The 26686-nt window shown below is 43.8% G+C and overlaps 1 protein-coding gene across 1 annotated transcript in view; it reads right to left on the reverse strand.

Annotated features, from left to right (window-relative positions):
- The window catches only part of Zyg11b (zyg-11 family member B, cell cycle regulator), a 52867-nt gene that overhangs the window by 15207 nt on the left and 10974 nt on the right, over positions 1 to 26686 (reverse strand). Inside the window, exons 2-6 of the mRNA XM_021661079.2 lie at positions 20959 to 21124; positions 14513 to 15267; positions 9210 to 9350; positions 3643 to 3819; positions 1208 to 1272 (exon numbers count right to left, since the gene is read on the reverse strand). Of these exons, the coding sequence (XP_021516754.1) occupies positions 1208 to 1272; positions 3643 to 3819; positions 9210 to 9350; positions 14513 to 15267; positions 20959 to 21124 (1304 nt within the window). The remainder of the gene's footprint in view (positions 1 to 1207; positions 1273 to 3642; positions 3820 to 9209; positions 9351 to 14512; positions 15268 to 20958; positions 21125 to 26686) is intronic.

A 26686-nucleotide genomic window follows, 5' to 3' on the forward strand; every position in this document is an offset into this window, starting at 1 on the left:
AGATCCAGGCATGACACCAGGGAGCCAGGTGAGGGATGATGGTACAACTGAGTGTGTGGGAAAGAAGGGACACTTCCTCTTAATGACAGAGTGACAAATCGGCAGTTAGTGTTTTGGAAATGTTGCCTTTTTGGCTTCTTTCCGGGACCAAGGATGGCCCTGGAGCCTTACCTAGGCCCGTGCTCTACCACACAGCAATGTCCCCAGCTCTTTATTTTACTTATTTATATTGTCTGTTATTTTTACTTTACTTACTAGTAGTGTGTGTTTGTCTATGATATGTATGAGTGTGCATGCAGCTGGCAGACGACAACTTCGGACAATCAGTTCTTTCCTTCCACTGTGGGTTCTAGAGTTTGAACTTTCTCCAGCTAAGCCATCTTGCCAGCCCTGATTTATGTCTTTGAGGTAGGGTCTCATGTAGCGCAGGCTGTCCTCAAGCGCTCTGTTCAGCCAAGGATGAGCTTGAACTGCTGATCTTCCTGCCTCCACCTTCCAAGTGCTGGGATTACCGGCATTTGCTACCACACCCAGCTCTTGGTTTTTATTCTGAAGACAGAGTCTTGCTGAATTGCTGTGATTATTGGCCTGCACCACTGCACTCATCAAAATGACAGCAATGGAAGAGAAACAGGAGCATCGGGGCTAAGGAGACAGCTCGGCTGGTAGAGAGCTTGCTGTGCAAGCGTGAGGACCTGAGTTGAACCCCTAGCCACCACGTAAAAGAGCTCGGCATGGCAGCGCATACCTGTAATCTTAACATGGGAGGCAGAGACAGGAGGATCCCTGGACTTGCTGGCCAGCCAGTCTAGCCCACTCCGTGAACTCCAGGTTCAGTGAGAGACCCTGTCTCAAAAAAATAAGGTGAGGAGCAATTGAGGAAGACACCCAACGTCAACCTCTGGCTTTCACATTGATACACATGCACATTACGTACACACGTAGACACGTAGACACACACACACACACACACACACTATGTAGAAAAACTGGCATTTTATCTTTACCAATGAAAACATTTTAGTATTTCTACATCACAGCTTTAGGCATATTCTGTTGAGAACTTTAAAAATCAGTTATTTTTATGTGCGTGTGAGCGCATTCTCACACAGCATGCATATGGGGGTTAGAGGGCAACTTGAGGGCGTCACCTCTGCCCTTCTACTGTGGGTCCTAGGGACTGAACTCGTGCTAGGCTATTACTTGCCTGTTAAATGGAACATCTTGAAGAATCCGGTCACTGCAAAGGGAGAGGAGGCAATTCTTCTGTAACTAAAGGATTAAAAAGGAGAGAGAGAGAAAAAAAAAACTGAATAGAACATCATTGTGTTATCTTTTGGCCGAAGACAGTCTTTAAGTTTTTTAAATTCTGTTTAAATGTGTGTGAGGAGAGTATGTGCACGCGAAGGGCTCCTGACTGAACCCAGGCTCATGGCTGCAGGGCAAACAGCCCAACTAAACTCTATCCCCAGCTCCCATCACTGTTTTTAAATCTTGAAAAACACATTTTTTTTTTCTTAGTTTGAGACAGAATCTCCCAATTATGTGGCTTTGACTGCCTAGAAACTTGCTATATAGACTAGGCCAGCCTCAAATTAGCAGAGATCAATCTGCCCCTGACTCCAAAGTGCTGGGATTAAGGTGTGTACCATCACACTTGACCAAAATTTTGTTCTTTAAGTCAGTTCTTTAAAATTGCTATCAAGAATAAATTGACTCTTTCAGGAATTTTTGTAATTTTAAACATGGAAATTCTATTTAGGTTTTATATCAGTACATTAAATTATGATCCTTGAGAGCCCCTGAACTTTAAGAAAGATCTTTATTTTATGAGTGGTTTGCCCGTGTGCATACATACACACAACATGTATGCCTGAGATCTGCAGTGGCCAGAAGATGGAGGTGGATCCCTCAGAGGCTGTGAGCCTCCATGTTGGTACTGGGAACCAAGACCGGGTCCTCCGTAAGAGCAAATATTACCCACTAAGTCAACCCTCCCGACCTCACCCCACTCCTCACCCCGCTGTTAGTTTTGAGTCATGTTCTCATGCAGCAAGGCTCTAAAACTGTGCTCTTCCTGCTTTCACCTCTGAAGTGCTGGGGTTACAGGCAAGCAAGTATATGCACTATCCCCAGAGAAGGGAATGCGGGCTTTGTATATTCAAGGCAAGCACTCTCAACTCAGCTGTTCTCTTAGGCCCCAGTACTAGGCCTAAGTGTTTACATTTTGCAGGAAGCTGGCCTGGTTTTAAACTGTCCTAACTGCCTCTCCTGAACTCCCAGTAGTGCAGTACTGCCTAGCTGAAAGTGTCTGAGAGCAAAGAAAACAGAATTCAGAGCTGTTGGTGTAAGGCAAGATTTCAAAGAGCAGGTTATGCTGGAGCCATTATCTTGAAAAATGGTCAGGAAAAGTGGTAGACCTATTACAGGAATAGGTAGGAATAGTGCTTGGACCAGAGTGTAGGAAGGACAGCATTAAGATTTGGGAACACTGTCAGGAACTTTACCAGCTGAACAGACAAAATAGGAAAATCCTATTCCTGAAATAGGAAGCTTTCTGAGTATCATATAGATATCAAAAGTTGTTTTTTTCAGTCTCGGATTTTTTTGTTTTTGTTTTTGCTTTTCAGAGACAGGGTTTTTCTGCGTAGACTTGGCTGACCCGGACACACTTTGTAGACGAGACTGGCTTCAGAGATCCGCCTGCCTCTGCCTCAGAGTGCTGTGATTCAGGCATGAGCCACTGTGGCCAGCTCCAGTCTCAGATGTTAGACATGAGGGCTGTGCAACCTGCCTTGCTTTTCAGAACATGCTGTATCATGTCACATAGTGGGTTCGTCTGTTTGAACTGCAGAGCTCATCAAAGGGGCACATATTCTAAACTGAAGAAAGGGACATTAATCTTAACTGAGCTAATAGCTAAAACTAGTAGTCACTGGGCCGAATCAATATTATTCTCTCTGCAAAACACCACAAGCAAACAGAGAGGATGACATTTGCTACATTCTTCAAGTGTTCTGACCAGCTGGAATTCTGACTTTTGTGGCTCTAGTCCCAATTATGCAAGTATGTAAGAGTTTTCTATACTGCCATTCACCAAATTTGGCTTTCACTGGCCTAATCCTACACTGCCCTTCCTACATTCTGGTCACAAGCAACTTGCCCTCCCTGGAATGGCTTGCCATTCCCATATAGGGCCACTGCTTTCATTATCCATTTTTCAAGCCATGACTCCGTCACCTCTTTGAAGTCTTTCTGTCCCTGTTCATACACTGATCTGACAGCACTTCTAAGTCCCCTCCAGGTCCTATGACATTTCATTTAAACAGCTCAAGAAAATGATCAGAGTAACATCAGGAGCTGAAACTCTCCTTTCGGGAGGAGGTTCTTTATTTTGACAGGAGTCTTGCTAGGTTGAGCAGGATGGCCTGTAACTCCTGGGCTAAAGTGATCCTCCTGCCTCAACCTCTCAAGTAGATGGGACTACAGGTACATAACAGCATGTCTATCTAAATACTAAATCACACTTTTTAAAGTGTGTGTATATGTAAGTATGTGTCTGTAAGTTTGTGTGTATATGCATGTATATTGTGTGTATGTATGTGTGTGTAGGTGTGCGCGCCTAAGTGTACATGTACTCACCTGCTGGTGATTAGGAAAATGTTCCATGGCCTTGAGCAGCAAATGGGTCACGTCAGCGAGGAGCCGGACAGGCATGCCTAAAGCAAGGTCCTGTTTAGTTAAGTTAAACACACAGGCACTTGCAGCCAGTTGCACAGGCAAATTCATAGGATGGTTTCTCATCCCAGTAACCACCAGCTGAAAAAAGAAAAAAGCAGTTAGTCCTCGTAACTCGCCTCATAAACGTAAACCCTCAGCATAGAATGAAGTCTCCTTGTGGCTCCAGAATAACTTCAAAGACATGTTCATATGTAAAGAGCCTAGGCCATTTTTATTTTCAATTCTCAAACATCCCTTCCCTTGACAGTGCTGAATACAGTACAACCCATCCTCTTTCTGGACTAAACAATCATTCTTCACTTGTCCTCTTTCCCTTGAAAGTGCTCTCCAATCTTCAATTCAGCTAAAAACTTAGCTTTCTTTTTTTTTTTTTTTAAATATTTCCGTGTTTGTTTTTTTTTTTATTTCTTTATTTTACATGAGTGCTCTATTTTGCATATACATCTGCATGACAGAAGAGGGCACCGAATCTCATTATAGATGGTTGTGAACCACCATGTGGTTGCTGGGAATTGAACTCAGGACCTCTGGAAGAGCAGACAGTGCTCTTAACCTCTGAGCCATCTCTCCAGCCCAAAACTTAGCTTTCTTTAAAGTTTATTTTCTAGGAGTTGGAGAGATGGCTCAATGGTTAAGAGTACTGTCTGCTCTTCCATTCCTGAGTTCAGTTCCCAGCAACCACATGGTGGCTCACAACCATCTATAACATGATCTGATGTTAAGTGTGCATGCAGGTAGATTTAAATAAATCTTTAAAAAATTATTTTACAGCTGGGGAGTGGTGGAGCCCACCTTTAAAGCCGGCACTTGGGAGGTAGAGGCAGGTGGATCTCAGAGTTTAAGGCCAGCTTTGTCTACACAGAAACCCTGTCTCAAACAAACAAAACCCCCCAAATCTATTTACTGATGTATGTGCCCACAGAGGCTAGAAGGGGGTGTTGCTGAAGCTAGGGCAGTTGTGAGCTGCCTGCAAGTGCTCTTATTTAACCACTGAGCCCTCAGACCAGTCCTGGAAAACCTAGCTTTCAACTGCATGAAGCAAAAACTGAAGTAACTGGAAAAGAGCTATGCCATGTATTCTCCGTAACAGGATACAGACATACGCGTTACCTTGCCAACCCATAAATGATCTTTGCCAGCCTCTCTAAAGCTGATCCCTCCATGTATGTCAGGCCATTTCCATGTCTGTCAACTCAAGAAAATGATTGTTTCTATGTCATTTTTAAAATCCTGAACTGGAAAGATCAGCATATTTAAAAAGCTACTTTTTTACCTATTAAAAAAATAGGGCGCAGGGTGGGCATGGTGGCATACTCCTTTAATCCTAGCACCCAGGAGGCAGAGGCAAGAGGATCTCTGTGAGTTCAAGGCCAGGCTGGTCTACACAGCAAGTTCAGAACAGTCAGGATCACACAGAGAAACTGTCTCAAAAAACCTAAAAGGGGGGTGGGGTGGGAGCATTGCTCATGCTTGCAATTTGGGCACGCAGGAGGTTGAGGCAGAAAGTTTGTTAAATTTGAAGCGAAGCTGAGTGACATAGAAAGATCCCATCTAAAAATTAAAAAACAAAACAAAACAAAAAACCCTCTCCTTTAATGCTGTTTTCTTAATCAATTGCCATTTTTTTGTTTTCTTTTACAGCAAAACTCCTTATATGAATGAGCTTTAATCTCTAAATAAATGAGTAAATACTTCAAATCAGGACTAGAGATCTAATTCTTTGTGCTCAGTTTCATAGAAATCAAAACTGGAGCTAGGCAGTGGTGGAGCATGCCTTTAACGCCAGGACTTGGAGGCAGAGGCAAGCAGATCTGAGTTGGAGGCCAGCCTGGTCTATAGAGTGAGTTCTATGACAGCTAGGGCTACACAGAGAAACTGTATCCTGGAAAGAGAGAGAGAGAGAGACAGACCATAACTTGAAGGAAAAAAAAAGGACAAAGCAACTACCAGCACCTACTGGTTTATATGGAGGGAGTGACAGATAATAGTGAAAATAATAAAATGTTACAGTTCCTATCCAAGTAATCCACTGAAAAATTTAAGATATTTTAGGAGATCAAATCAGTTCTGGCTCTGCCACTGACTTATAGTTTCCTAACCTTATAGGCCCTCAGTTTCATAATCTGTAAAACAAAAAACAAAAAACAAAAATTTACTTCTTTGGATTGTGCCCACTAAATGAAGTATGAAATAAAGTCTTCCACTCACAGGATTTCAAAACTAAATGTGCATAAGAGTTATCTTGGGGCCAAGATCCCTGAGGCCCATATAGCCTTATGAAATCTAAATTTCTTGTGTTCATAAATACCTTAGTTATTATTATTTATGAATGTTTGTGCTAGAGATCAGACACCAGTACTCTGCCACTAAGATACACACACACACACACACACACACACACACACACACACACTGGGCAGAGTAAACATGCTCTTCTAATTACCCACCATCTCCTTCTTGAGACAGGGTCTCACTAAATAGCCCTGGCCAGTCTAGAACTTGCTCTGTACACCAGGCTGGCATTGAACTCAAAGAGATCTGCTTGCCTCTGCCTCACAAGTGCCAGGGTTAATCGCACACACCCACGCTTGACTTTACATTTATTTTACTTCTATGTATATGGATGGTTAACCTGTGTGCATGCCTGATGGGTTACCTGGAACTAGAGCTATGGATGGATGGATGGCTGTAATCCACCAATTGCTGGGAATCAAATCTGGATCTTCTGTAAGAGCAATAAGCACTCTTAATGCTGAGCCATCTCCCTACCCAAGCTCTCCTTATGAAGCCTAGGCTGTTCTCAAACCTGCTGTGTAGCTCACCTGGAGTGAACCTGTATTCCTGCCTTGGCCTCCGGAATGCTGGAGTTGAACCTAATGCTACCATGTCCAGCTGAATACACCTCTAGCTCTCCTTCCAACACGTGAGATGAAACTCAGTTCCTCAGGCTTAGCAGCAAGCTCCTTTACTTGCTGGGCCATCGTACTCCCCACAATATTCCTTTTTTGGGTCATTCTAAGGGTTGAACCCGGGACCACACATGTGAGAGGCAAGAATCTGAACAGTGTGTTACACACAGAGATCTATAGTAATGTAACTTTTTTTTTTTTTTTTTTTTTTGAGACAAGGTCTCACTGTGTAGCTCTGGCTGACCTGAAACACACTATGTAGACTGGGCTGGCCTCAAAGTCACAGAGATCCACCTGCCTCTCCCTCCTGAGTGTTGAGATTAAACAGTGTATGTCATTATATCTAGCTTAGTATGTTTTCCTTAGACAGGGTCTCACACAGCAGAAGCTTTCCTTCAACTTATATGTAGCAGAAGGAGCTGCAGTCAGTATTGCAGCCTGAAGAAAACAACTCACCAGTTGGTCAGCAAAGCCACGATGAGTATACCTTGGAGAAGCAAAGGCCCACGGGGTCCTGTGTCCAGAAGAGCCTTTGCTGCTGTGAGCCCTTACTGAATTTGCTGCTGCCCTGGTCACCCTGTCTTTTGCCTGGCATGAACATCCTTGTGGGGGTTTACTTCCCCACGGGGCAATGCAATCACAATGCATCACAGCAGTGATCTCTCAAAAAGCAGTGCTGCTCAGATTAATGACTTAGCTGGAGATTTCTGAGAAAAATTAAGGTATACCTATGGTTACAAAGAATGGGTCAGGGTGCTTTTTTTGTACAACTAATTAAATCAAGTCAGGGTGTTTTGCCGGCTGCTTTGTAGCAGAAAACCTAGGGCATAATATAAAAATTTAAACACACACACACAGACTCCTAGTTACTAAATGAAAGGTCTGCTAAGGTCAGGAAGCAAGAACACGGTGAGCCCAATTTCACCCACAGGCTAATGATCAAAGAGAGTAATTGCGGTTCAGTGCCCACTGTTAGGACTGAAGTTCTGGAGGGAGGGCTAAAGAGATGGTTCAGTGGCTAAGAGCACTGACTGTCCTTTGGGAGGACCCAGGCTCAATGCCCTGCACCCACATGGCAGCTCACAACTGTCTGTAACTCCAAGATCTGACACCTTTGTACAGATACACATTCAGGCAAAACACCAATGCACATAGAAATAAATGAATAAAAGTTTTTTAAAAAGACAACTTGTGTGTCCACGGTAATGTCCGATCTTCCTGGTTTTGTAATGACACGCTTGCTGAAGAGCGTCGGTGCTCCGTGAGGACTTAAGAGCTATGCGGCATGCACAGGGAAGAGTCTCCTTTTCTGCTGTCTCAAGAAAAGCAAAATCAGATGTGGGGCTTACGATAGCTTATTCTTAAATATGAAACTTAGCTGGATGGCGGTGCCACACGCCTGTAATCCCAGCACTCAGGGAGGCAGAGGCAGGTGGATCAATGTAAGTTCAAGGCCAGCCTGGTCTACAGAGTGAGTACCAGGACAGCCAGGGCTAAAACAGGGAAACCCTGCCTCAGAGGTGAAAAAAACAAACAAACTGTAATCATCATGTACAATTTAAACTCATGATTAAGAAATGATTGTAGGGGCTGGAGAGATGGCTCAGAGGTTAAGAGCACTGGCTGCTCTTCCAGAGGACCTGAGTTCAATTTCTAGCAACCACATGGTGGCTCACAACCATCTGTAATGAGAGCTGGTGCCCTCTTCCGGCATGCAGGCACAATACTGTATAATAATAATAAATAAGTAAATCTTTTTTAAAGAAAAAGAAATGATTGTATTGTGATTTTTTCCTGCATGGGGGATTTCATTAACGTATATAAGGACTAAGAGAAAAAAATAAAGTTTTGGAGCCTTGCTTCATCTACCAAGTGTGTGTGTGTGTGTGTATGTGCTGCTTTACCTTAGTGGCCGACCCCACATCTCCTCTTTACTGCTGAACACGCTGCCAAGGCTCTGGCAGAGGCCACTTAAGACACTGGTTGTCTTGCTGTGTCGCATTCCATCCTGAGACAGGGTCTCCTGTGGACCAACACTGGTGCCAGCAAGCTCTGGTGACCTCCTACCCCACCTGCCCCCAGCTCAGGAGATACAGGCATCCAAAGCCACACTGGTTTTTTTTCTTTTTTAATGTGGTGCTAGGATTTGAACTCATATCTTCATGCTTGCCCAGTAAATGCTCTTTCCCAATGAGCAATCTCTCCTGCCACCCTACCTCATGGAATTCTAATTCTCTATTTCTAAAACGCTCCCCTGAGTGGGAAGTACACAAGGTTTACACACAAAACGGTACACTATGCCATTCCTCTACGTCCACTCTCTTATAATAAGCATCACAGGGGGTACTGGTCTGAAGTGATTAAATAGCACTGGGAATCGTTACTTAAGGAAACTACTGGAAACTTCAGTAGTAAATGCAATTAACTTCTTATAACTAATAACTAAAACTGGGATCATCAAGCCCATTAAAAATAAAAATAAATAAGTCAAAGACTATACAAAAAAACCCACCAGAAAAGTAATTTCAGATTTTTCCATCACCAGTTTCTTGTTCTTACCTTTAAAATTTCGGGCTTTGTTTTTTCCATCACATGAGTCAGGCTAAAAAGATGAAACAAAGCCTCCCGGACAAAAAATGCCCTCTCACTGTACCGCCTCAGCGCTTCTGCGATCTGAGTTTCGTTGGCCTCTCCAGACACCTTTGAACACCAAAAGAGGAGCATTTAGAGTCCTTTCATCTCTACTTTTCTCCATCTTCACATCAGCATTCTATAACACAACCAAGGAAGGCCTGAAACAAACGGGAATGATGCTTTGTAACCCACACACAGCCACCACCCTTCAGAGATGCACAACGGATTAGACCAGCACAAGCCTGTGGGTAGTATTTTCTACACAGCACATGGAATAAATCTCGACATTTAACATTCTAGAAGACTTGCTGCCTCCGTTTTTAGGCTGTCTCTTGGGGTAAACCCCTGCCCTTAACTCACACTACTGGCACTGCATGTTGTTCCCCTGGCCTTTCAAAAAGCCAAGCTCTATCTCAGCAGAGGGTTATCCCACACTGCCCACTCTAAAACTCTTTCTCTCTTTGCTTCACTAAGTTGTATTCGTCCTTCCTCTGTCAAGTCAAGCCTGTCTTTAGAGAAAGCCTGTCTTGACATACCAATCTAAACCAGGTTCCCCCAAATGTCTTTTCCTGGTTATCATGGCCCTCCCACTTCAGTGACCAACAGCATTATGAATGACTCAGAAGGAGCACTTAATATGTGCCCATCAAATAATCTGTTAATTTCCCCAAACCTATCAAGGTCCCTAAGGTTTATTCAACTTAAACTTAACTTACAGATCATTATAATTATATTAAATGTGGCTCAGAGACCACTATGCAACCAAATACAGACAAGAAGTGACTATAAAGTAATCAAACAAGCAAGAGAGAAAGAAATGATTAAGATACAGGGCTGGTGAGATGGCTCAGTGGGTGAAGGTGCTTGCCATGCAAGCCTAGTGACCTGAGTGTGATCCTCAAAACCCAAGTTAGGAACCAATCTAACATTTACATACTCACCAGGGGCACACACACACACACATCATGCATATACAGACACAAACAATGCACAAACAATGACTAAGACATCATAATGTTCTCCAGTGAATGACCAGATCTAGGTATTATACAATCTCCAATGACTTAGTAACCTGATACCAAACACCAGTAACTGCGGATGTTACAGGAAGAGAAGACCACACATTTGACAGCCCAGTCAAAGAGGACAACAAGTACAGGTTTTGCCAAAGGGACCAAACATTAACCTAACTAAACTCCAAACCTAGCCACTAATTTGCAGAAAATATAGGAATGGTGGCTCACAACTGAATCTGAGCATTTAAGAGTTTGAGGCAGAATCATAAATTCAAAGCTAACCTGGACTACACAGTAAGCTCCAGGCCAGTGTGAAAAACAACAATACCCTAACCCAACTCCTCACCCCTACCCCCAAAAAAGACAAAAAGAATTATGGACCACGCATGTGTGTAACAACAACAACAACAACAAAATCTAAAAGTCTACTCTGAGGAGAATTCTAAAAGTCAAAAAAGGACTGACTTGTTTGTTTTCAGTAGACCAGGTTTTTTTGTTTTGTTTTTGAGACAGTCTCTTTATGTATACTCGTTTGGCCTACAACTCTGTGTGGACCAGGTTGGCTCTGAACACAGTGATCCACCTGCCTCTACCTTCCAAGAGCGGGGAATAAAGGCATGAAGCACCATGCCTCACCAGTAGATGAGTTTAAAGGAAAAGGAAAGGAAGGAAGGGCCTATGAAACACATCACTGGGTAAAAGCACCTGCCACCAAGCATGAAGACCTGAACTCAGTTCCTGGGACCCACATAAAAGAACTGACTCCTGCAAGTTGAACTATGACGTTCACATGTAAATCTAAATAAATGTAATAATTTTCTTAAAAATGTTATTTATACGGTATTCTGCATGCAAGCAGAACACTCTGTACATAATAAATAAATCTTTTAAAAAAAGAAAAATAAAAATCAAAGACAGCCAAGGCTACACAGAGAAACCCTGTCTTGAAAAAAAAAGAAGAAAGAAAGAGAGGGTTGCTTGGGTATGGTGCATGACTTTAATCCCAGTAACAAGGAGGCAGAAGGATCTGAGTTCTAGGCCAGCCAAGAAGTTCCAGGTGAGTGATACCCTATACCCTGTCTCAAAAGAGGGGCGGGCGTGGGGGATTGGGAGAGCTGGGCACAATGTTCATGTGTTTAATTCCAGCAAATGGGAATCATAGGTATCGGAACTGAGTTTGAGGCAGCCAGGGCTACCCAGTAAGATCCTGTCACAAAAGAAAAAAAAAAAAAAGGGAGAAGGGTAGTCCCAGCACTCAGGGAGGCAGAAGCAGGGGAATCACTGTGAGTTCAGTTCAGGACAGTCAAGGCTACACAGAGAAACCCTGTCTCAAAAAAAAAAAAGAAACAAAAAAGGAGGGAGGAATGAAGCTAGAAAGAGAGCTTAGTGGTTAGGAATACTTGTTATTTTTGTAGAATACCTGGGTTTGATTTCCAGCACCACATATAAAATTTCCAAATCTAAAATACAATAACGAAAAGGAAGACAAGAACAACCTATAAACAACAGATGCTGCAAAGAAACTCCAGGGTTGACAAGCTGCCTCAGCGGTGAGGAGTCTGTATCGATCTTGCAGAGGATTGGGGTTTGATTCCATCACCCACAGTGGACAGCTTAGAAGAGCCTACGGGAATAATTGCTTCTCAGCCTTTGAGGTAAGACTAATTATGGAAACAAAATTTAAAAAAACAAAACAAAACAAAACACAAATTTGCATGGCTATGGCTTGGAACATTTCAACAGCAGAAGTCTTTAAAAAAAAAAAAAGAAGAAGAAAATCACACAATAAAAGAAAATGGAGAAACAGGTGGGGTTGGTGGTGCCTGCCTTTAATCCCAGACTCAGGAGGCAGAGGCCAGCCTGGGCTACAAAGCCCAGTAAAGCCAGGGCTACACAAAGAAACAAGGAAAACAAAAAACAAGAAACAAAAAGAAAAGAAGCAAAACAAGAAAAAAAAAACCCAAAATAAGTATGATATCATAGAAGCTAAGTTTAAAAAGCAAAAAGTATTACAAGGAGGAAGGCAATATCAACTTTGTCCAATACCACTTTGGGTCAAACACGATGAAGTCTGAGAATTAAAACTGGATTTAGCACATTTCCAGGAATTCGTAGGAGTGCAGAGCTTGGGTGACAAGGTGAGCCTTGGAAGTGAGGCGGCCAGCATATGTAAGAACCAAACTTGGGAAGTGCCAGACTGATGGAACTAATGGTGACAAAACCATAGGTCAGAAAGCCAGCTCTGGTGGAAGTGAAAACCGAGGAAAAGCCAAGCTGAAACTTACTTCAGTAGAAGTCGTAGGTGCAGTGGGAAGCTTTAGATTCAGAGTCTGAGGCACAGGACAGGTTCTAAGACCAGCGGGCTGTGACCCTTAAGGAAACCATTTCTGGAGCTGGAGAGATGACTCTGCAGTTAGGAGCACTAGCGGCTCTTCCAGAGGACTTGACTTCACTTCCCAGCACCCACATGACAGCTCGCAACTGTGTGAAACTCCAGTCCCAAGGGACCTGATGCCCTCTGCAGGCATCAACAACACAAATGGTACATACACATCCAGGCAAAACACTTGCACACACAAAATCACGTACAGTAAAGAGAACATCTCTTGGGACAGGTTATGCAGGCACACACCACTAATCAGAGCACTCTAGAGGTAAAGGCAGAAGGATCACTGTGAATAGTGAGTTCCAGGCCAGCCAGGGCTGCACAGTGATGTGACCCTCTCTTGATACAACAACAAACAACAAACAAACAAAGACAAAAGAAAGGAAAACTTTTCTTTTTTTTTCTGTTTTTGTTTAATGCACTGGTGTTTTGCTTGCAATGTCTGTGTGAGCAAGCATGTTGGATCTCCAGGAACCAGATTTACAGACAATTATGAGCGGCAACGTAGGTGCTGGGAACTGAACCCGGGTCCTCTAGAAGAGCAAAAAGTACTCTTAACTAACCGCTGAGCCATCTTTCTTGCCCCCAACCATTTTTTTAAAGTCAGGTATGGTGGCTGACATCTGTAATTCCAGGACCCAGGTATCTGAGGCAGGACACTGGAGACGGCAAAATAAGTCATGCTTATGAAAGCGTAATAAATGCCCACCCCACATAAATGCTGGGAAATTATACTGGCTGGTTTTTGCATCAATTACTGTGGCCTTATGAGCAGGCACACACAGCCAAAAGCAAACCCAAACTTATGACAACACAGTACTGAGAAAACTGTTTCTTAGCAATTACACTAAATTGGATCATTCTAACAAAAAAGACAGGCAATTTCAGCTCTCTTCCTTCAACCTGTCTTATTTTTAAGCTGTCAAATCAGTAGTCAAAGAAACATCAACCTTTTACATATTTAATAAAAAGCTCTAATGATCCTTTGTTTGCTCTGAGACATCATCACCGTGCAGACCTGACTCGCCTGGACCTTGCTATGTAGCCGAGGCTGGCTTCAGACTCTCCAGTGCTACAGACAGCAAGAACTGGCTCATTCTTAAGATATATATTATTTGCTTATTTATATGTATGGCTTTGTCTGCAGGTATGTCTGTTCATTGCATGTGTGCCTAGTGCCTATGAATGCTAGAAGGCATCAGATCCCCTGGGACTAGCTACAGATGGTTGTGAGCCGTCATGTGGGCGTGCTGGGTGTTGAACACAGGCATAGGCAAGTCCTTTAGAAATGCAGCTGGCACTCTCAACTGCTGAGCCATCAATCTCTCCAGCCCAAATATTTTAAAATATTGTTATTATCATTACTACTAATTATTTGTGACAGTGTCTCACTACATAGCCCTGGCTGGCCTGGAACTCTGTATGTAAACAGGCTGGCCTCAAATCGGAAGCTGCCTGCCGCTGCCTCCAGAGTTCTGGGATTAGAGGTATGCACTCTACCAAAGGAACTCCATCTCCAGGCCTCTGGACTTTTTTGAAGACAGGGGCTTACTACGTAGCCCTGGGCGGCCTGAAGCTCGCTATGTACACCAGGCTGGCCTGGAATACACGGAACTTCATCTTCCTCTGCTTCTTTGAGTACTTACATTAAAGCATTCACCATGCTTGGCCCCACTGGACTTTCAGTTGGGATTATTACTCTAATGCAAGCCTTTCCACTATACAATGATTTCCATGCCTTGTTTCATAGATTAGACATTTATCCTAATGAAGTCTTGTGAACCGAAAAAAACGGACCAAACAAAATATATTTTTTGAGATCTAACCTTCAAGTGTCCTTTGCCCGTAAGGAATTCAGAGTAACCGGCATCTGTGGCCAGCAAACCTACAAACTGCATGCTGGGCCGCTGCTGAATGAAGGCTTCAACAGCTTTATCTGTCACATGCTTTCTCCCTGAAACGTCCAGGGACACAAGATTGGGCAAGATGTCCTTTTGCTCTAATAATCGAAGCGCTATGTCTGATGTAAACTGTTTATCATCTGAGATGTCAAGATGATTCAGATATTTTAGTTCCCGAACCACATCCAGGATCTGGGTAGTGGTCATTTTTAAGCATTTCAAATGGTGCATGGTGAGAGACTTGAGCCGGTCCTTGCAGGCCAGCAGGGCAGTGATATCTGTGATTGAGGTGTTGGAGATGTCCAGGCTCTCCAGTCTCGGCAGCGAAGCGACTTCAGCCAGGTCTTCATTGTAGAAGAGCACGTTAGTGATGCTCAGCGCCCGAAGGCCAGCAAGCCGGCTGAAACACCGCTCATAGGGGTCCTCGAGGGACAGAGTGAGGGAGTTCAGCACTAAGCACTGAAGGTTTTGCTGGATCCACTTGTTACTGCCAAGGCCACTAATGATGTCTGTGATAGTGATGTCAGCATTCACACCCGTGGCATCAAGTTCTACTAGCTTGTGGTGGCAGAAGGCTTTCCGGAAAGCAACAGCAGAAATCTTTGCTTTGCGGATGCAAGCTCTCTTCAGGCGCATCTGGTTCCCTCTGAAAATTCCCACAGTTGCATCATTCAGCAGACCTAGGGAAAAATAAGCAGTATTTCAATTAAAAAAAAAAAGCAGCCAGAGAAGAGTAAAATTTCCACCACACTTTGCATTTCTAACATACTTCCATGCGGCCGCGTTTCACTTGATACAGTTCAGTGAGATGAGATGCTACTGCCTAGAGGGAGACCAAAGGGGACGTTCCAAGATTATGGAGCTGGCAACAGCAGAACGAGAACAGAACAGATATTATGGAGATTCAGCACCTGGGTCCCCACCCTGTTAGATATACAAGCAACTACACTTCCCAGCACTAGACAGAACAGTTATAGCCAAAGGGCTAGGCTTACACACCTGACGGCCAACTGTGACTGCCTATGCTCTCTTCTTCTGTGAAAAAGGAAAAGGTTTCAGGTTCTAGAAATGGGGCTTATGAAGACTGAGTCTCCATTATTCTTGAAACCAAAGTGGCCATGGAAGAGGAGCTTCAACAGACCTTGCAGAGTTGATATATGAAAGAGGTTTAAGGATGACAATATATTTCTACTATATTTTAAGTTCACAACACATTATTATACAAACATACTTACACAATACAGTTGATAGATATAATGGCTAGAATTCATTATTAAATCATTAGCCAGAGCTGGGTGTGATTGTACACACCTTTAATCCCAGCATTCAAGAGGCAGAGACAGGAAGATCTCTGAGTTCAAGACCAGCCTTATCTACATAGCCTGCTCTAAGAGAGTCAAGACTACAGTGACACCCCGTCTCGAAAAAAAAAAAAAAAAAAACCACTAGCCAGATCTGAAACCTTTTTATTTTGGTTTAGTTTTTTTCTTTATTTCGTTAACAGAGTTGTCCTGTGGGTCCTGAAACTTGCTTTGTAGACCAGGCTGGCTCAAACACCTGGCTTTATTTAGTCTTTAAATTTTGAAAAACTGTATTGTTCTGTTTTGTTTTGTTTAGAGACAGGGTTTCTCTGTGCAGCCTTGGCTGTCCTGGACTCATTCTGTAGACCAGGGTGGCCTCGAACTCACAGATATTGGAACTGCCTCTGCTTCCCAGAGTGCTGGGATTACAGGTGTGCACAACCACGCCCAGCTAAAATTGTACTTCTTTCTTCACGTGTGTGCACATGTGCTCATGGTATGGAGTGAGTGTGGGGTCAGAGAACAGCTGTGTACTTAGTTCTTTCCTTCTCCACATGGAGAAGAACAGAACTCATAGGTTTGGCAGCAATCCTATTTATCCAGGGAGCTACCTTAGCAGCCTCTGGTGTTTCTGTTTGTTTTTAAGATATGGTCTCACCTTGTCTCCGACTGGCCTCACCATTGTAGCCAGTGCTTGAAACCTTACTGAAATGATTTAGCATCTGAGCATAAGTAGTACATGCCTATAATCCCAGCACTGGAGACACGGAGGCCAGAAGATCACTGTGCGTTCCCTATATAGTTAAACCCTGTCTCTCCCTTACACACACACACACACACACACACACACACACACACACACATTTAAGTAGGTTTTTTCTTTAAAAAGAGGAAGAAACAAGCAAACAAACAAAAACAACCATCAAACAGTTATACATCCTCTGTGAGGGACAAATGCAAATAAATTGAGCAAAGTAAACTTCTCTTAGAAATGACCGATTAGAGAATAGTGCTGCAAGAATACGACACTTTGGAGCCACACCTAAAAAATTTACACACCCAACAATACCTACGAAGAAAGAAATAACAGCCACACCTATAAAATGTGCTCTAATGTGGCTGTGGCGTCGGGGTTAAGACAAATAAGTACTATGAAGTTAAAGGAAGACTTTTTATTGTCACCTCAGCTGGTCACCTCAAGCTGCACAGCCAATATCAACTCAGAACTGAGGCATTTTGTCTAAACTAGAGGCATAGCTAAGTGATGGGGCACTCACACATCGTGTTCAAAGCTTAGCTGTTGTTAGACACGTAATGAAGCAATGAAGCACGAACAGGAAGTAGCTTAGCAACCAACTCTAGACACCTAGAGTTGCAATAGCACAACCCTTCTTAACAATGTACCTTGCAACCTGCTGGCAACCTAATAACCCCACACACACACACACACATACATACACGCATGCACACACACACACGTGCTTTAGCACTGAAAACAAGTTGCTCTTCCTAGCAGCCCCCTGGCAACACCCCGCTTCTACTCAAACATGTTGTGAGACACTCTAGTTTCTGGGCCAATCCAGCCTGCACAGGTTGTCGGCTATGAGCGTCAAGGCAAACTGTGTCCTCTGAAGATTATTTTTTAGAGACAGGGTTTCTCTGTGTAACTCTCTGGATAACTTGGCTTGGCCTCATACTCAGGAGATCTACCTGCCCCTGCCTCCCAAGTGCTGGGCACACATCTGGTTAAAACAGCTGCACCATGGTAAAGGACTTGTGCAGCAGAGAAAAGGCTGTACAACCCAAACCTGTCAATCAAAACAGAGAACCACCACCAACATCACCTGCACAGCTCCTCCTTCCACTAAACTCCAAACAGTAACCAACGCCCCCAGTACTCTCTCAGGCAGCCTCCTGCCTCTCTTGGGAGTGTATCCAAACCTGAACTTTTATTTTGCTCTAAATGAATCTTACTGCTTTCCTTTGTGTGTATGTCTTTCCCCAGTTATGTGAACAAAGTATCACAAACTGGCCAAAACAAAACAAAAAACTATACTGGGGCTAGGGAGATGCCTTGGCGGGTTAAGCAAACCTGCAGAGGACCCAGGTGGAACACCCAGTACCCACACAGTGGCTCACAAGCAACTGTACGTCCAGTTCCAGGGAAACCAACATCATCCCTGGCTTCTGCAGGCACCAGACATGCATCTGACAACAATACCAGAAAAGCTGGTGCACATCTCTGATTCCAGCACTCAGAAGGCAAAGGCAGGCAGATCTCTGAATTGGAGGCCAGCCTGGTCTACAGGGTGTGTTCCAGGACAGCCAGGGCTATACAGAGAAACCCTGTCTCAAAAAAACAAAAAACAACAAACAGCAACAGAAAAGAAACTAATAGAATACCTAACTGAAACTTTTTTGGAGGAGATAGGTTTTCACGTAGTCTAGTCTAGTCAAATTCACTCTGTAGCTAAGGATGGCTGTGAGCTGCTGATTCTCTTGCCCCAGTCTCTTGCCCAAATGTTGGTATTCCGGGCATGTGCTAATACTCCTAGCTTTTCTTTACTTTGTGGAGTGTGTATGCATGTCTGACTGCACATGAAGTCAGAGGACAACTTGTGGAAGTCAGGTTTTTCCTTCCACCACATGGCTCTGTGGAGCTGAACTAGGTCATCAGCCTACGGGCACTCTACCCACTGAGCTATTGCTTGGGCTCATCACACCTGGCTGCTTAAGGCAAAGTTTTAGATTGAACGTGCTGCGCATGATCACTGAGAGATGTTGGTGTTACATCATTCCTTAGGTTGTGTAGCTCTGTGAGTGACCCCTTTCAACATGTGTCCTCCTTATTGTCAGTTATCCTAGCTCCTGTGTCAGGGTGTGACTAAAGCAATTCAGTGAAAATAAAGGAATACAGAGGTTTGCTTTTCTAAACTATAGCCAAATACCTCGATTACAGTTTCATTTCCCTACACTTCTTTGGGACGCATAATCTGCATTCACTCCTAACAATTTCCTTCTTTCTTTTTTCCTTTTTGTACATCTAGTATGGGTGGGTGTGGGAGGCCAGAGGAGGTTTCACGTGTCCTCCTCCCCGGTTCTGGTCTTTTTCCTTTGAGACAGGGTCTCTGAGCCTGGAGCTTGCAGTTCCTTTTTTTTTTTTTCCCCAGGATGGAAGCAGTGATCTCTTCTTGTCCTCATCCCTTGACACAGCTAGCTGCTCACATGACATTGAGGACCCTAAGTCCTTACACTGGCATTGCAAGCACTTTAGTATTGAGTCATCTTTCCAGCACCCCAACAGTATTTTTCATATATGTCACAGTAAACCACAAATCCTGTCTGGCCTCTAGAAGCAGGGACCCCTCACAGGTAGGTGTAAGAAGGCTGTATGGCACAGCGGGGAAGGCATGTTTACAGACACAGACATTCCAATAACGGGGAACCGACGACCTCACAGCGTTCTGACCTTCGGCACGTTACTGTTCAGATTCTCAGTTCCAACATTCATTTTTAAGTAGGGATAATTACTATAATCCCTAATGTCTTCGTTACTGTTCTACTGTTGTGAAGAAACACCATGACCAAGATATTTAACTAGGGGCTTGCTTGGTGCCAGGTTAGTCCATGAGCACCACGGGAGGAACACGGCAGTAGGTGGCAGGCATGGCGCTGGAGCAGGAGCTGAGCACTCACATCTGATCCCCAAGCAGCAGGCAGAGAGCCAGAGTTAACTGCTATGGCAACGGTGTAAGTTTTTAAACCCTCAAGGCCCACCTCCCAGGACACACCTCCTCCCAAGGCCCCACCTCCTAATCATTCCCCAACAGTTTTACTAAACAACTGAGCCTATAGGGGCCATTCTCATTGAAACCACCACACCTAGTTACTCATTCTCTCTCCTAGCTGTAAGCAAATCATATTCCCTACTTGTCAGCATTTTTAAAGCCTAAAGAAATGTGGGTACTTTTCTACGGTTTACATCTTAAATAGAAACAACCAAAATCTCAATTATGTAGCTATAATCTCACAGATAATACTTTCCCAATGTATTTTCAAGATGTAGCTTAGTTGGTGGAGGACTTACCTAACACAAACAATGTCCTGGGTTCAATTCCCGGCACTGCACAAACCAGTGTAAACCAGGTGTGATAGTATACCTGCAATACCAGCCACTTAGAACTTTATTAATTTATTTATGTTTTTCTCGAGACAGAGTTTCTCTGTATAGCCTGCAATACCAGCAACCTAGAATTTTCATCTATCTATCTATCTATCTATCTATCTATCTATCTATCATTTTTTTCAAGACAGAGTTTCTCTGTGTAGCCCTGGCTGTCCCGGAGCTTTCTTTGTAGATCATACCAGCCGCAAACTCAGAGATCCACCTGCCTCTGCCTCCCAAGTGCTGGGATTAAAGAGGTGTGCCACTGTGCCCTGCACAATTTAGGATTTTGTGGCTGCAACATGATCAGAAGTTCAAGGTCACCTCCACTGACAGTGAGTTTGAGGCTAGCCTGGGCTACATGAGACTGTCTGAAGGTCTTTATAAACCTGTTGCCTTCTAAACAGAAGTACTGCAGTTAGAGAAGTTCCTCGTGAAAGAATCACTGTGTAGGTCTTGATTAGATGCTTAGTGCTTAAGAGCATTGCTGCTCTTGGAGAGTGCCAGGCTCAGATCCCAGCATCCATTTAATGCTTCACAGCATCGCTAACTCCAGTTTGAAGAGACCTGACACCTTCTTTTGATCTCCGTGGGCACCAGGGATGCACAATGCATACACACAGGTAAAACACTCATCCACATAATACAAATAAATTTAAATATGTGTATGTCTTTTAAAGAACTGACTCTTAAATAAAAAAAAGAAAAAGAAAGTTTTGCCTAAACTGGAAAGGGGGAAAAATCATTAAATCTCAGGAAAAACCACCTGAATCCTTTTCCCAGAATCAGGTTCTTCTGACTTTTTCTACTCTTTCTAAGAGAATAAGTAAGTGAGCCACAGCAGCATTCTAAAATGCAATGCCAACAAACAGCACACACTCTCTCTGCCACCTTTCATCACTTACCGTGCAATGCCATGGTCTGAAGGAGCCGATCGGCCACCTCCTGCGGGAACACTCCAGGCTCCTGCAGACACAGTGTTCCATCTTGTCTGGCTGAGCAGAACTTCTCCAGGTTAGTGGTCAGGAAGCTCAAGCAGATGTCCAGTAAGGAATACGGAGACGCTTCCTCCTTGGAGTGCAGAAAGGAATACAGAACACACACACACAAAGAACAAATTAGTTTCCAGAAAAGCAGAGAATGCACACATCCTCATTCAACACAGATGTATCGCCTTGAGGCACAGTGAACACTGACCTGAGCCCCGTCTGCTTCTGCCTCCGGAGCTCTGAGGCAAACGGTGAGCACCGCCATGTACAAGCACAGAGACAGTTCTGCAACTGCGACTTTTGTATCTGGATCCTTCTGTGCTGATCTGTCTTATGTCCACTTGAAACCCAAACTAGAGTTGTCTGAATGGACGAAAATGCCTCCATAAGATCCAGCTGTAAGGCATTTTCTTAAATGGTGATCAGTTGGGGAGGCCCCGCCCGTTGTGGTGGTGCCATCCCTGGGCTGGTGGTCCAGGGTTCTATAAGAAAGCAGGCTGAGCAAGCCATTGGGGAGCAAGCCAGTAAGCAGCACCCTCCATGCCTCTGCATCAGCTCCTGCCTTCAGGTTCCTGACCTGCTTGAGTTCCTGTCCTGACTTCCTTCAGCGATGAACAGCAATATGGAAATGTAAGTCAACTAAATCCTTTCCTCCTTAACTTGCTTTTGGTCATGATGGTTTGTTGCAGTAACAGAAACACTAACTTAAGACACCAACAAAAATGTAATCTTACTTTACTTTTCAATTTAATCTCCCACAAAATCCTCACTAAAATCTGATATGATTAAGTAATTTTATACACAAAATCATTTGAGCCAAGCATGGTGGCTCTTGCCTGCAAACCCAGTCCCTGGAAAGGGAAACAAGGAAGTTCATCAAGGGTTCTATGGTGAGCCTCTGCTTCAAAAAAGCCAAACAAAATTTAGAGCAAATGTGATGGTTCATGCCTGTAATCCCATCAAGAGAGAAAGAAAAATCAGGAATTCAAGGTCATTCTGAACTACAGAGCAAGTTTGAGGCCAGCCTAGACTACATGAGATTCTGTTTCAAAGAAACAAAACAGGAATTTAGTACCTCTGCTATGTATCATCAAAAACAAAAGTGCATTTTGATTTATTTTAAGTTTTGTTTTTGTGGGGTTTTTTGTTTTCTTGAGGCATGGTCTCATGTATTGTAGACTGATGTTTGAACTCCTGATCTTCCTGCCAGTACAGGTTAAGAGGCATCATTCTAGGTTAAACAACAATAGAAAGCTTACCTAAGTTATTCTAGTATAAGAAATAAAAAAAAAAAAATCAGAATAAAGTATAAGGGCTTTAATAACAGAGATAAACTCTAAAACTGTCCCAATTAAGATACAAATACAGTTATCCATCTACTAGGTACTTTCCGTCCAACTGTACTATCTTATTATATGTAGCCATTATTTCCTTTATTCATCACCCTCATTTTAAAACCCTTTCACATGTATTTCTTATGTACGTATGTATGTATGTGTGTAAGTATATTTTGTATTCCTTTGTGTATATGCCATGCTGTGTGGGTGGGGATCAGGGATCAAAAGACAACTTGCTAGAAACTTTTGGTAATTAAAAATAATACAAATGCTCTAATTCCTCGGCGGCCAACCTGCTGGCTTCAGAATTCCTAAGTAACCAGGTCTATGCTTTCAAAAAGTGCAAAGAAAAGTGTCCTGTAGGAACACTTAACGTGGTCTTAAAAGGGGCAAAGTGCAGTCAGACCCCTCAGTTCACTGGTTACAAGACCCTAAAGAAGGAAACGGGAAAGTATTGCACATTCCATCTTACCACCGAGGAAGCAACTTCTTTAGAGGTGTTAGGGTTGGCTAGTGAGAACAGAGCTAACTGGATTTGAACTGCAGTAACATTAGGCAAGTCACCTAGTTATTCTGACCTCAGCTGTGCGCCTCTGGAGGCTAAGTGGCACTGGTGCTTAGGATCCTGCTGTCAGGATGAAGTGGGATATGTTTGCATCCCAGATACCATTCAGATGCCACTAGTCCTTTCCCAAAGTAGTGAAAATCTGAATCTTAGACACCTAAAACAGCAGGTTTGCCTGGCAGCGATGGGAATGCCTTTAATCCCAGCATTCCGAAGGCAGAGGTAGGTGGCTCTCTGTGAGTTTGAGGCCAGCCTGGCTTATAAAGAGAGTCCAGCACAGCCAGGGCTCTGATACATAGAGAAATTCTTATCTCGAAAAACAAAACAACAATAAACACACTCACAGTGGTAATTTCTCAGGACAGAATCCACGTTAGGACTAAAAAATGTGTTTCCTAGTCTAATTTCATTCTTGTGGGTGTGATAAAATATACTGACAAAAAGCAACATAGGTGGAAAAGGTTTAGCTCACAATTCCAGATTTCATTACATCACAGAAGGTAAGTCAAGGTGTCAGGAGCTCAGCACAACTGCTCACACATACCCACAAGAGCAGAGAGAAATGAGGCAGCAATGCTGGCTCGGCTACTCTTCTCTGCTCTTACAGCGCCTGGGACCCAGAGCCAGGGGATGGCGCCACCCACTCTCAGGCCAGGTCTTCACTTAAGCAACAAGACAGCCCCCCAAAGACAAGCCAACCTGAGAGAGACAGTCTCTCACTGAAATTCTTCCCAGATGGTTTTTAGATTGTAATAGTTGACAAATACCCATCACACCTCCCTACTCCATCAAAACAGTATTTTTAAGGCTGGATGTGCTGGCACATGCCTTTAATCCCAGCTCTCAGGGAGGCAGAGGCAGGTGGATCACTGTGAGTTTGAGGCCAGCCTGGTCTACAAAGCAAGTCCAGGACAGCCAAGGCTACACAGAGAAACTTTACTTTTTGAATATTTCATTTTTATGTTTGTTTTGTGTGTGTTGTCTGCTTGTGTGGATACCCACATGTGTGCCTCATGTCTCCAGAAGTCAGAAGAAGCACCAGAGCCTCTAGAACTGGAGCTACAGGCTGTGAGCCACCAGGTAGGTGCTGGGAGCTGAACCTGGGTCCGCTGCAGGAGCACCAGTGTTTCACTGCTGGGCCATCTCTCTAGCCCTCAGATTTCATTTTTTAAGTTTTTTTTATTTAGAGCAAGTGTGTGTGTCTGAGCTGCAGAGACCAGAGAAGAACATCAGGTCCCCTCAGCAGGAGTAGTGTGAGGGGCTGTGAGCGGTGACATGGGTGACAGAGACCAGACTTGTTCTCTGCGAGAGCTGAAAGTGTTCTGAACCTCTGAGCCTTCTTTGCAGCTCACGCACACACGTGCCCTTGCTCACTTTTTTTCTTTTAAAGATTTATCTTATTTTTATTGACATGTACATGTCTGTGTGACTGTCCATCACATGTTCTTGAATGCCTGCGGTCAGAAGACTGCACTACAGAGTGCTGGGGGTGGACTCAGGTCCTCTGGGAGAGCAGCAAACACGGCCATCCCCTCTGAGCCACCTCTCCAGCCCACACTTCATTTAGTAAGAAGGTAAAAAGACTGGCCTGGAGCGCTCTACGCAGCCCTGTTGGTCTCAAACTTTCAGTCCTCTCGCCTCAATTCTTAGTCCTACAGAGGTGCACCACTAAACATGGCTGTGACATGCTTTACAGCGTTTCCCACCGCAGTCCTGGATGGCCTGGACTCGTTTTGTAGACCAGGCTGGCCTTGAACTCACAGTGAGCTGCCTGCCTCTGCCTCCCAAGTGCTGGGATTAAAAGCATGTGCCACTGTGCCAGGCATGAAATGCATTTTTTATTAACATTTTTTTGAAGGACTGGGCAATAACCTTGGACATGGGACTCCAGTTGTCTGAATTAAAATGACATTCACAAAACTATGTAACTTTATTAGGAAATAAATTTATTAGAACTTATTCTTCCTGTACTTCAGTCCATGAGCTTAAAAAAATGCAGGCAACAGTACCTACCTCATGGGACTGTTGTCAGAACAACTACACTCTAAATGCAGAACTCTTGAAGTAGTGCCCAGCATGCTAACTGCTGAGTCAATGTTAATGCTTATTATAGAATGTTAAGTTCCAGCAGGAAAAAAAAAAGGTTTTGTTCACTGATACAGTCAGTCATAAGCCTAAAATAGCACCTACCACATTATAGCCACAAATATGTATTAAGTGAGTGAAGCATAAGTTTATGTTAGATGTATTCACTCCCTGAAAAAGAATGACATAGGCAGGGAGAAATATTAAGTCACAAGTCAAAGCTGAAATTAAAGAATAGAACTAGAGGCAGACATACACCACCTAGGTGCACACACACCCACCGTGACTTCCAATCACCGCACCTTCACGGGAAAGCACCTCTTGGTTTACAGATTTTTGTTTCTTTCGCAGTGCCAGGGATTGCACAAGTGCAGGGTCACTGAGCGACATCCGAGGCCCCACTTTCTATCACTTATTCCACCATGTCTGACTTCTGGAAACAGGCACCTGATAGCAGACACAATCAAATCCCTTTGCTCTACCCCTTTCTGACAACATCTTACAAATGAGAAAGGTCAATCAGGTAGTCTCAAGGACACAGATGGTATCTTCCTCAAGAACAGAGATATTACAGGCTGGAGAGATGGCTCAGCAGGTAAGAGCACTGGCTGCTCTTCCAAAGGTCCCGAGTTCAATTCCCAGCATCCACAGTTCAATTCCCAGAATCCACAAGGCAGCTTACAACTGTCTGTAACTCCAGTTCCAGGGAATCCGACACCATCATACAGACATGCATGCAGGGAAAGACACCAGTGCACATTAAAAAAAAGAAGAAGAATACAAATATATGAACTACTGAACATATGGGGAGTTTGTTTGTGTTTTGTGCTGGAACTCAAACCCAAGGTCTCTTTTGCTTCCTTACTTGCTTGAGATTTCACTATGTACCCCGGGCTGGACTTGAACTCAGAGAAATCTCCCTGTGTCTGCCTCTCTGAGTGCTGGGATTAAAGGTGTGTGACACCATGCCTGGCCCAAACCCAGGGCCTTGTCTTGTCCATGCTACTCAAGTGCTCTGTTGCTAAGCGGCATCCTCAGCTGTTTTGCTTTAGAGCAATCACTGATTACTCTTCAGGAACTCCTAAATGCCAAATTAAGAAGGAGGTAAAGCAACTTTTCAGCATGTTTCACTTCAAAACCTAGCCAATATGGCAAGTAGTTATGTACTAAAGGGCAAGGAGGTAGAGTTCTATCTAAAAAAGACTAAGGTCGTAGATGGTAAATAAATCCCCTCCTAGCCTCCTTTGAAGGTCATGTAATAAAGCTATTCTGAGAAACAGAAATTTAGGTCAGTAATCACTGAGCATGTGCGCATCATACGGCTGGTAACACAGAGATGCCTCAGCATTATCCCCCTCAGCTACAAGCCTGAGCTCTGAAATACAGTACAGTTCACAGACACAGGTTTCCCACTGCAAAGAGCAGTTCTGGCTTAGTCTCCCAGCTTCGCTACTGACTAGCTGTGTAGTCTAAGGAGAAGCAACCTCAAGCTTCCTCAGCTGAGAAAGTGAAGCTAGACCTCCGTCTATCTCCTAAGACAACAGTAAGGAACAAATGGAGTGTGTGAAGACCAGTGCTAAAACACTAAAGTGAGCTAAGCATGATGGCACACACCTGTAATCCCAGCCCTGGAAAGGTGAGGAAGAGGACTGCAAAT

The sequence above is a fragment of the Meriones unguiculatus genome, chromosome 12, assembly GCF_030254825.1.
Source record: "Meriones unguiculatus strain TT.TT164.6M chromosome 12, Bangor_MerUng_6.1, whole genome shotgun sequence".
Taxonomy (NCBI): Eukaryota; Metazoa; Chordata; class Mammalia; order Rodentia; family Muridae; genus Meriones; species Meriones unguiculatus.